At 49.0% G+C, this 11,476-nt stretch overlaps 1 protein-coding gene across 1 annotated transcript; it reads right to left on the bottom strand.

The window, feature by feature from the left end:
* SPDYC (speedy/RINGO cell cycle regulator family member C) lies at positions 1 to 11,312 on the bottom strand. Its single transcript, XM_068556201.1, has 11 exons — positions 11,218 to 11,312; positions 6,999 to 7,135; positions 6,497 to 6,622; positions 3,024 to 3,134; positions 2,824 to 2,911; positions 1,741 to 1,927; positions 1,415 to 1,473; positions 1,067 to 1,152; positions 791 to 962; positions 365 to 707; positions 1 to 178 (listed from the first exon to the last, which is right to left on the bottom strand). The coding sequence occupies exons 6-11, from the start codon at positions 1,880 to 1,882 to the stop codon at positions 144 to 146; spliced, it is 837 nt and encodes a 278-aa protein (XP_068412302.1). The 5' UTR covers positions 1,883 to 1,927; positions 2,824 to 2,911; positions 3,024 to 3,134; positions 6,497 to 6,622; positions 6,999 to 7,135; positions 11,218 to 11,312; the 3' UTR covers positions 1 to 143.
* Positions 11,313 to 11,476: the final 164 nt, after the last annotated feature.

The raw sequence follows: 11,476 nt of genomic DNA, 5'->3' as shown, positions 1-11,476 counted from the left end.
AGTTGCAGGTTGGGAGGATGGCGCAGGGGGCATGCGCAGCCCTGCCAGCCTGAGGCCAAGAAGACAGGAGGCCGGAGGGGCCACAGCCAGTAGAGCACTGGGTCAGCAGGCAAGCAGATGGGCTGTTCTTCACCCTGCGAGTGTCAGCGCCGAGGGCACGGCAGCAGCTTTGAGAAGACTGGGGGAAGAAGGACAGAGAGAGGCTCAGAGGAAGCTTGCCAAGCCCAGGCGGCTAGGAGGTGGCAGAGCTGGACACATGCCCGGGCGTGCTGGACCCCAGGCCCCATGCCCCTCCTTCCCATTCTGCCGGGCCCCACACCTGCCCCCCAGCTCCTCCCGGCTCCCCCTACTGTACCCTACTCACTGTGGAGGGTGTAGGTGCCTGGCTCCAGCTGCAGCTGGGTGGGCAGGACAATGAGGAAGGCCCCACTCCAGGAGTCTCCAGCCACCGAGAGGCAAGCTTGGGAGGCAGGGCAGTGCCGCTCAGGGTTTTGGGAAGGGCACTTGGATATGACAGGCAAGGGGCAGGGGTGGCGGCAGCGGTGGCTGCGGCAAGGGGGCAAGCCACACAGGGGACAGTGGGGTGGCGAGAGGCCGGGGCCCCGGGGGAGGGGGATCTGGGCCTTTGGGTAGCTCCTCTGAGCCCTGCCGTGGTGGGGATGCCTCTCCCGGGTCCAGGCCCAGTGGGTCGGCTCCTTGGCCATGACCTGGCATGAGAAGAGTGGATGGTAAATGGGAGGTGGGAGGTCCAGCCTCTTTCCCCCACCCCAGGATGCTGGCGGGACCTCACCTCCTCGCAGCTCTGGCGTCTCACAACGGCCCTGAAGCCCATCCGTGCCCACAGCTTGTCCCTCTGACGCAGGAAGTCTGACACTCGATGATGCCAATCTTGGCCCAAGGCCCACAGAAAAATCACGCTTTTGGGGTCCTCCAGGTCTTCCTCCATGTCATTTGCAAGGTACCTGGCCACAGAGGCAGGGGGCAGGGAACAGAGGCTGTAAGCATCTGCCCTGCCCCACCCTGCCACTTCGAGTCAGGGTCCCCATCACGTGCCCGGGCCACTCACAGTGCCAGGAACAGATTGCTGTGGGTGTACTCGCTGAGCTGCAGGTTGGCGCGCTGGAAGTAGACCAGCACCATGGCCAGGAGATACTGCAGACACAGAAATGGGGAGAGTTAGAGTGAGGCACTGGGTGGGGAGGGGCTGCGCCAGCCCCATCGGCACCCAAGGAAGTTCTGGTGGGGCTAAAAAATCTGGGGTAAAATGGTGGGGAGGGGCCTGCGAAGACAAGGGTTAGAAGGGAGGCGCTCCCTCCACCAGACCAGAGGACCCAACGAATTAGCAGCATCGGAGCCCCACTAATTCAATCTTCCCCAAGTGAGGCTGGCCTCTGCCCCCACTGTGCCCTCTCACCTTATCTGAAATCTGGAAACAGGGATCTTTGGAGAGGAAATCCTGGAGGAAACTGTGCTCTGGGGGTAGAGAGGAGAAACGGTGGACTGGGGTTACCACCCCCACCCCCACAAGATAAGAGGGGCAGCAGCCATTCCAAAGCCCAAGCCTCCCCTGAACCCACTTTCTGACACGACGCCCCCCCCACCTGCCAAACTGGGGTCACCTGAGAAGAGAAGGGACAGAGGCTGCAGGTGATTGCACCGGCAAGCTGAGATCCCACCTCCCATACCTGTTCACGCTTGGTCCCCACGGCCCCTGCTGTGCCAGCCCCCAAGTGGACTCACCCAGAAGGTTGAGGAAGGCCTGGAGCTCCTGGTGCCGGCGGAAATGGAAAGACTCACCGCCCTCCCCTCGACGGCTCCAGCCCCTCAGATTCACCTGGGTGCCAACCGCAGGGATTGTGGCAGAATCTTGGGCATCACTCATCTCTTGGGGGGTGGGGGTGGGTGAGGTGGGGTGGGACGGGGTGACCTGTAAAGGAAGCAGCCCCAGGACTTAGCACCTACCCCATTGTCCCCCAGAAGTCAAGGGGATCAGTGTGCTGGCCTGACAGATGACCTCCAGAAAGTGGAGGCATGGGAAATGGAGAAATGGGGGCTCAGAACAGGAGGAAACTGAGATGTGGCGCGGCAGGCAGGGGGAGGGGGCGGGGATGGGGACAGAAAAGCAGCAGAATTCCTGGAGGCTACAGCACCCTCCCCCCTCCTCCTGGCACCCCAGACCAGGCCAGAGAGTAAGAACAGCAGCAACAAGCACCTCCGAGGGCTTCCTAAGTGCCTGGAGCTGTGTTAAATGCTTTAAGGACATTATCTTATTTCATCCTGGTAAGTAGACCCATTTTGCAAACACGGAAACTGAAGCATGGCGGTCTCACGGCCACTTCAACGTGGAGCCTGTCTGACCCCAAAGCCAGAGTTTAACGACTCCTCTTGTCTCCCACCTCACAACCCCTCACCCTTCACCAAAGCGGCAGCCCTGAAAGAACCACCAACCTTTCACCGCCCAGAGGGAAAACTGAGGCCCAGAGAGAGGAAGGTTATTGGACAAATACTGGGGTTTAGGGCAAGTTGAGGTGGGTCGACCTCAAACATTTTTAGCTACGAAGAGAGAGACTCCAACTATGGGGCTTGGGGACGGGACCCCTCCACCACCCCTCGGTCAACCTAGGGGCCTCCATCTTGGTTCCCACAAGCAGCCCAGCCTCCTCCCTCCAGAAGCATTACCTGAGCTCAGGAGTTAACCTACAGCGTAGCTCCAAGCCAAGCGAGCGCACTTATATAGCCCCGGGGGCTGCCCCGCCCCTGCAGCCCTCCACCAATCAGGCCCCTTCCTGGGAAAGGGTGGGGCTTCTCGCCATCACCACCCACCTCTACTTGGAGGAAATCGAGTCAGTTTCCACCACTCGCCTCCCAGCTGCAGCGCCCCAAGGTAAAAGCTCCTCCAAAGTTTCATCACCTACAAGAGGGGCGAAGGAAGGCTAGCTGGACCCCACAGCCTGAAAGGCAGCAGGAGCCCCTCTCGGCTTTACAAATGCAGAGCCAAGGCGCGGGGCGGGAATGCGACCGACCTGGGCTGCGGCGAGCGGCTGATGAGTAAGATGTGATTCAGGGATTGGGCGTTGCTGGGGAAGGGTCGCTGGATGTGTCTGTGTTTGTTTCAGATCCAGGAATCCCAAAACCTGGGAGCCAGAGAGGAGATTGTCTTGGAGTGAGAATTCCCAGGGGCCACATCCTCCTCCCAAGGTCCTTTAGGGGTATGGGGAGCCCGGTCAGCGGCTCCAAGGTGGGGGAGGAAGGCTTTGCCCAGGACCACCTAGCTCATCCTTTCCACACCGCCACCCCCCGCACCCCCCCCCCCCCCCACAGCAGACCTTAAGCCTTTTCATCTTCACTGGCTCAGTTACGCTTTACAGTTAGTTGTATTGGACAGTCAGCACCTGCATTACTTTCCACATGTGACAGGTGACATTTTTTCCCTATTTTTTTTTTACTGTGATAAAATACACATAACATAAATTTAACAATATTTACTGCCTTAACTTTTTAAAAATAAATTTATTTATTTATTTATTTTTGGCTGCGTTGAGTCTTTGTTGCTGTGCACGGGCTTTCTCTAGTTGCCGAGAGCGGGGGCTACTCTTCCCTGTGGCGGGGGCCTTCTCATTAAGGTGGCTTCTCTTGTTGCAGAGCACGGGGTCCAAGCGCACGGGCTCAGTACTTGTGGATCTCGGGCTTAGTTGCTCCACGGCATGTGGAATCTTCCCAGACCAGGGCTCAAACCCGTTATCCCCTGCATTGGAAGGCGGATTCTTAACCACTGCGCCACCAGGGAAGTCCCTGCCTTAACATTTTTAAGTTCACACTTTTAAGTACTCACTAAATGCCTCCCCATTTCAAAACCTTCAACTGAGGACTTGGGGGCTACGAAGGAAGGAGAATATATAAAACTCAAAGTCATCGGACAGGATAGCAGTGAGAGTCACTTCAAAGTGAAAATGACGACACATCTCAAGAAACTCAAAGAATCATAATGTCAGACAGGGAGTTCCCATGAATTCACTCAGGTTTCTCTTTGAAGGTCAGAGAATTGCTGATAATCACACTCCAAAAGAACTGGGAATGGAGGGAGCAGATGTGATTGAAGTTTATCAGGAACAAACAGGTGCATTCAACGGTTTTGATATTCTTATTTTTTGTTCTTTTCCCTTAATCCTTTTTTATTTTTAAAAATAGTTCCTTGTAATGTGGTGTTCAAAACAGAATTGAAAACTGGCACCCCATCTCTTTAAAACATCTGGTAATTTGAATTCTAGTGCCCACCAGGGAAGTCCCTCATCCTTTCATTTTCTTAACATTGTTTTTCACAGAGCAAGTCTTTCATCTTGATGATGTGCAATTATCAATTTTTTTTTTTTTGGTATGGATTGTGGAAGGGATTTCAAAGGCAGGATTCTCCCATTCCCCAAGACCTCAAGAAGCCCCAGAGAGTAGACAAAACCCAAGAGAAGAGGCAGCCAAAGGCAGGCCACTGTAGAAGAAGGAGCCAGAGGCCTGGGGCTTCCAGGCTGCCCTGGTCAGATGTGTAGGAGGCCACGCGAGGGCAGAGAGGCCTGTGGGTGGGGAGGTGGGCAGGGCATGGGAGTTGTAGGTGATGGGGATGAGCCCTGAGTGGGTGTGGCCAGAGGACTGCCATAGATCACGGATCCAGGAGGCAGAGGGCAGCCACCCTTCCAGGCCTGGTTCTGGCGCCCCTTGCCTCTGCACACCCTCCCTGATTTGCTCCCTGAATTGCCTCATCTATTCCACTGGCATTGAATCCCTCCAGGGGTTCCAAAGTTTCTCCCAGCCCTAATGCTCCTCCAAGTCCACACCTGTACCTCCAGGTGCCTCTTGGACATCGCCACTTGTTTTCTCCATTATCTGTCCCCACGAACCTGTTCCTTCCTCAGTTTCCCCATCTACTTACCAATAGTTGCTCAAAAATTTAAAAAAACCAAACAAACCTGAGAGTCATTGTTTTTAAGTAAACTTTTTATTACAACACAGCAGCCAGACAGTAAAGTGCACAGATCAGAAATAACTAACTGGGGACTTCCCTGGTGGTCCAGTGGTAAAGAATCTGCCTTACAATGCAGGGGACACAAGTTCAATCCCTGGTCAGGGAACTAAGATCCCACATGCTGAGGGGCAACTAAGCCCAAGCGCCACAACTACTGAGCTCGCACACCTCAATTAGAGAGCCTGTGTACTGCAAACTACAGAGCCCACGTGCTCGGGAACCTGCGCGCCACAACTATAGAGCCCAGGTGCCCTGGAGCCTGCGCGGGCCACGAGTGAGAAACCTGCACGCTGCAACAAAGAGCCCGCACACTGCAACTAAGACCCGATGCAGCCAAAAATAAAATAAAATTAGATAAATAAATAAATAATAAATCTTAAAAAAAACCAAACTAACTGGCTTGGGAATTCCCTGGTGGTCCAGTGATTAAGACTCTGTGCTTTCACTGCCGAGGGCCCAGGTTCGATCCCTGGTCAGGGAACTAAGATCCCGCAAGCTGCATGGCACGGCCGAAAGAAAGAAAGAACTGGCTTGATGAATTTTCAGAACACTCCCATGGAGCCAGCACCAGGTGAAGAAACAGCACATCACAGCAGCCCCTCATGCCCCCTCCTAGGCTCCAGTCCTCCCCCCACCGCCAAGGTTAATCACCATTCTGGCCTCTATCATCATAGTTAGTTTTGCCTGTTTTTTTTGTTTGGTTTTTTTTTTGGCTGTGTTGGGTCTTTCTTGCTGCACGCAGGCTTTCTCTAGTTGAGGCGAGCGTGAGCTACTCTTAGTTGCAGTGCGCAGGCTTCTCATTGCGGGGGCTTCTCTTGTTGCGGAGCACGGGCTTTAGGCACACAGGCTTCAGTTTTGCAGCACGTGGGCTCAGTAGTTGTGCCTCACGGGCTCAGTAGTTGTGGCTCACGGGCTCAGTAGTTGTGGCTCGTGGGCTTAGTTGCTCCGCGGCATGTGGGATCTTCCCGGACCAGGGTTCAAATCCGTGTCCCCCGCACTGGGGGGAGGATTCTTAACCACTGCGCCACCAGGGAAGTCCCAAGTTTTACCTGTTTTAAAACTTGATGTAAGTAGAAGCACACAGTAGGTCTGCTTTGGGGGGAGATTCTGTCAGGCTGCTTCTTCCTTCCCCTCACTGGGCAGTGTTCTCTCAGATGAGTATTCAGAAGTATTTCTACCTTCTTTCTTGCCCCCAACCTCAAATTTATCACCGAATCTTATGGATTCTAGCTCAAAAATCTCTCGCTAATCCATGCCTGCCTCTCCTCCCCACTGCCTCCCTTGGCCAAAGCAGCCTCACCTCCTGCCTGGACTATGTCAACACTCTCCTAAATAGTCTCCCAACTTCCTGTGCTCCCAGCTCTTTCTAGAGCTGGAATGATCTTTTAAAAATAGTCCTTTTAATAAAGCACAAAGTTTTAACTATAGCACTTATTTGATCACTGTCTGCAATCATCTTGCCTCCTTATTTACAATACTTACTTCTCATGCGTTCTTCCCACCAGGTCAGTGCCTTCAGGACAGGGACCTTGGACTACCCTGGTGGTCCGGTGGTTGAGACTCTGCACTTCCACTTCAGGGGGTGCGGGTTCATCTCTGGTGGGGGAACTAAGATCCCACATGTCACACAGCGTGGCCAAAAAAAAAAAAAAAGAACAGGGACCTTGTCAGCTTTGTCAGTCCCCAAACCCCCAGCCTTGACTCAGAGCCTGCTGTGTAAGCGTGTTGCTCACATTTGTTGGATGAATGAATGGTTTACAAGGCCCTTGCTCATCTCTCCAACTGCACCCCGACCCTGCCCCTCCATCACCATCCTCCAGCTACAGCAGCTTCTTTCAGTTCTTCTGTCAACCCTATCCTCCCCCATCCCCACCCCCACCCCCAGTTGCCCCAGGACCCTCATACATGCTGCCCCCTCCCAATAGGACAAGGTGTCCTTCCTTCTGGGAGGATGATACTCCCTACTCCGTGTACGCTTACTCACGTGGTTTGCTTCAGTCAGTGGAATTTGAGCAGAAATGGTTTAGCTTTAAGAACTCCATGGTGGTTCTGCACTTCCTCTTTTCCATCTGCCCCAGGTCAGGTGTACCCCAGGTAGTGGCTGCCTTTCTAGCCTGGGGTCTGGAATAAAGAAGACATGGAGCAGACCCAAAGCTAAACAGTAAAGGACATGGAATATGAATACGAAATAAACATTTTGAAAAAGAATATATGTATAACTGAATCACTTTGCTGTACACCTGAAACATTGTAAATCAACTATAATTCAATTTTTTAAAAATATTATTTTACAGTCTTCTTTTTTTTAAATTTTATTTACTTATTTACGTTTGGCTGCGTTGGGTCTTCATTCCTGTGCACTGGCTTTCTCTAGTTGCAGCGAGCTGGGACTACTCTTCGTTGCGGTGCGCGGGCTTCTCATTGCGGTGGTTTCCCTTAGCTGCGAAGCACGGGCTCTAGGCACACGGGCTTCAGTAGTTGTGGCTTGCGGGCTCAGTAGTTGTGGCTCGCGGGCTCAGTAGTTGTAGCTCGCGGGCTTAGTTGCTCTGCGGCATGTGGGATCTTCCCGGACCAGGGCTCAAACCCATGTCCCCTGCATTGGCAGGCGGATTCCTAACCACTGCACCACCAGGGAAGCCCTCAATTTTTTTTTTTTAAAAGGAGACTCTTGTTAAATAACATTTTCTCTAATTCCTCTAACAAAAAATAAACTTGTTTTTGAAAGCCACTGAGATTTTGGAGTTGGGTATTATTGTACTGGATTTCTATTTGCTGCTGTAACAAATTACCACAAACTCAGTGGCTTAAAATAATACAAATCTATTATCTTATAGTTCTGGAGGCCAGAAGTCCAAAGTGGGCCTCACTCTGCTAAAATCAAGGTGTCAGCAAGGTTTAATTCCTTCTGGTGGCCACCGCATTCCTTGGCTTGTGGCCTCCTTCCTCCATTTTCAAAGACAGCAGAATAGCATCTTCTGACCCTGACCCCTTTTCCACTTTTAAGGACCCTTGTGATTACATTGAGCCCACCTGGATAATCCAGGATAATCTCGCCATCTCAAGGTCCTTAATCATATCTGTGAAGTCCCTTTTGCCGTGTAAGATAATATGTTCATGGGTTCCAGGAATTGGGATGTGCACATATTTGGGAGGTCATTATTCTGCCTACTACATTTATCACAGCATAATTTCTACTGAGCTAACTAATATACTATTTGTAAAATAATTGCACTACAAGCTAGAGGCATATGTCCATTTACTGCATTTTGCCTTATTGCACTTCACAGATATTGCATTTTTTACAAATCGAAGGTTTGTGACAACTGTCAACCAAAATAATGAATAAACAATCTATAATAGGAATAGAAGAGTTGGTTTGTTTTTGTTTTTTTGTTTGTTTTTTTCTTGGCTGCATCGCACGGCTTGCAGGATCTTAGTTGTGGGATCTTAGTTGCCCCTGGCAGTGGAAGTGTGGAGTCCTAACCATTGGACCACCAGGGAATACCCTAGAAAAGAGTTTTATTTGAGCCAAACTGAGGGCTAGAGCCCGGAAGCCAGCTTTCCAGATTACTCTGAGCAACTGCTCCGGAGAAGCATAATTTTCAGCATGGTTTTATATCTTGCCAGAACAAAGAACATTAAACAAATCAGGAATACATTTTCACGGTTTCAAAAAAAAAAACAGACCAGTTAGTACACAACAAGTCAGTACGGCCTTGGCACCTAGGAACCGGTCTTATCATCCAAAGGAGGACCAGCATTGACATCCCAGGAAGAGAGGCATTTAATCATTATTTTAAACATGGACATTCTTTATTTCTGGTCAATGTGTCTTTTTATTTAATAATTAAAGCAGATGTACAATGTATGTTTGATAGGCCACAAACAGGCTGTTTTTGTTAGCATCAAATTCAAGTTAACTCATATATAAGCCAGAATGACTTCCCCACACCTCAATATGTGAACGTTTCTTCTATCACAACCATGTGTCGAGCTAGTCTATCAGCATTATTTTTTCAACAGGATTCGCTCACTTCGTGTCTTTGTGTCACATTTTGGTAATTCTTGCAAAACTTCAAACTGTTTCATTATTATTATATTTGTTATGGTGATCTGTGATCAGTGATTCTTTTTTTTTTTTTTTTTTGGCTCCGTTGGGTCTTCCTTGCTGCGTGTGGGTTTTCTCCAGTTGCAGCAAGCAGGGGCTACTCCTCGTTGTGGTGCACGGGCTTCTCATTGCGGTGGCCTCTCTTGTTGTGAAGCACAGGTTCTAGATGCGCAGGCTTCACTAGTTGCAGCACGCGGGCTCAGTAGTTGCAGCACACGGGCCCTAGAGCATGCGGGCTTCAGTAGTTGTGGCATGCGGGCTCAGTAGTCGTGGCACATGGGCTCTAGAGCGCAGGCTCAGTAGTTGTGGCGCATGGGCTTAGTTGCTGCGCGGCATGTGGGATCTTCCCGGACCAGGGCTCAAACCTGTGTCCCCTGCATTGGCAGGTAGATTCTTAACCACTGCGCCACCAGGGAAGTCCCTGTGATCAGTGATTTTTGATGTTGCTATTTCAAAAAGACTATGACTCCCTGAAGGCTCAGATGATGGTTACCATTTTTTAGCAATAAACTATTTTTAAATTAAGGGTATGTACACTTTTTTAGACATAATGCTATTGCACACTTAACAGACAATAGCAGAGTGTAACATAACTTTTATATGCACTGGAAAACCAAAAAATTTGTGACTTGCTTTATTGTAATATTCACTTTACTGCAGTAGTCTGGAACCAAACACACAATATCTCTGACGTATGCCTGTATTTATAAAAGATACATATAAATATAAGGATATAAAAAGTTTGGAAGTAGAAGGATGGAAAAAATATCAGGCAATTGCTTACTAAAAGCTGGAATAGCTATACAGTATTGGTATCAGAAAAAAATAAATTTCAGGTTAAAAGCATTACTAGGGAGAAAGAGCATGCTTACTTAGTGATTTTTAAAATACATAGCAATTCTAAGTTTATTTATTCTTAAAAATAAGATCAACAAGCAATAAAGATATGTTTATATATATATATATATATATAGAATAGAACCACAAGGAAAAGCAGATTAAATCACAATCTTATTTGTAGATTCTATGACACATGCAGGCAAAAAAAAAAAAAAAATTAGCAAGGATATAAAAGATATGAAGAATATGGTTAACAAATTTGACCTAGTGAACCATTGCACCTAAATGCAGACAGCATATGCAGAATATTTTCCAATAAATCGATCAAATTCTAGATCATCAGGCAACTGAACTAATTTCAAAAAGTTAAAATCATTCAGTCTGTGTTTTTTTCTTTTTACCACAATATAATTAAGTTAAACATCGCCAACAAACAGATTTAAAAAAACAATGCTACCTATTTTGAAATTAAGAAGCATTTTATGAGATGTCTGGGCCAAGAGAAAAAAAACCACAACAGAAATTAGAAAATAGATTATAAATTTGTGTTGTTTTAGATTACAGTCGTAATGAAAATGTCGTATATCCATGTTGGAGGACCCAGCTAAAAATTCTTAGAGAGAAATTTATGACCTCAAGTGCATATATTGAAAAATAAGAAAGGGTCCAAACAAATGAGCTAAACTCCGTCTTTAAAAGTTACAAAGGAGGGGGACTTCCCTGGTTGTGCAGTGGTTAAGAATCCTCCTGGCAATGCAGGGGACACGGGTTCCAGCCCTGGTCTGGGAAGATCCCACATGCTGTGGAGCAGCTAAGCCCGTGCGCCACAACTACTGAGCCTGCGCTCTAGAGCCTGCGAGCCACAACTACTGCCCACGGGCCTAGAGCCTGTGCTCTGCAGCAAGAGAAGCCACCGCAATGAGAAGCCTGGGCAGGGCAACAAAGAGTATCCCCCTCTCACCACAACTGGAGAGGGCCCGCCCACAGCAGCAAAGATGCAACGGAGCCAAAAATAAAAATAAATAAATTAATCAATTAATTAAAAAAAAAACTTACAAAGGAGGGACTTCCCTAGTGGTCCGATGGGTAAGACTCCGGGCTCCCAATGCAGGGGACCAGGGTTTGATCCCTGGTCAGGGAACTAGATCCCAGTATGCATGTTGCAACTGAGAAGTCCATGTGCCACAACTAAGACCCAGCACAGCCTAAATAAATAAATATTTCTTTTAAAAAGTTACAAAGGCAGGGGAATTACCTGGCGGTCCAGTTGGTAGGACTCCGCACTTTCACTGCTGAGGGCTCAGGTTCAACATCTGGTAGGGGAACGAACGCAGCCAAATTAAAAAAAAAAAAAAAAGTTCCTTTGTAACTTTTTTTTAAGTTTCAAAGGAAAAGCAGCGGGACTTCCGGGGAGGCTGCCTAGGGCCCCATCTCTCAGTGCTTCCTTCCCAAGCAAATCGAAACAAGAATGGGAAATAAAACTCTGCCGTAGCCTCAGCGTAACTTGAAAGCAG

Source organism: Eschrichtius robustus, chromosome 11 (assembly GCF_028021215.1).
Source record: "Eschrichtius robustus isolate mEscRob2 chromosome 11, mEscRob2.pri, whole genome shotgun sequence".
Taxonomy (NCBI): Eukaryota; Metazoa; Chordata; class Mammalia; order Artiodactyla; family Eschrichtiidae; genus Eschrichtius; species Eschrichtius robustus.
The sequence above is the reverse complement of the archived record's forward strand: the minus strand, read 5'-3'. Positions and strand labels throughout refer to the sequence as shown.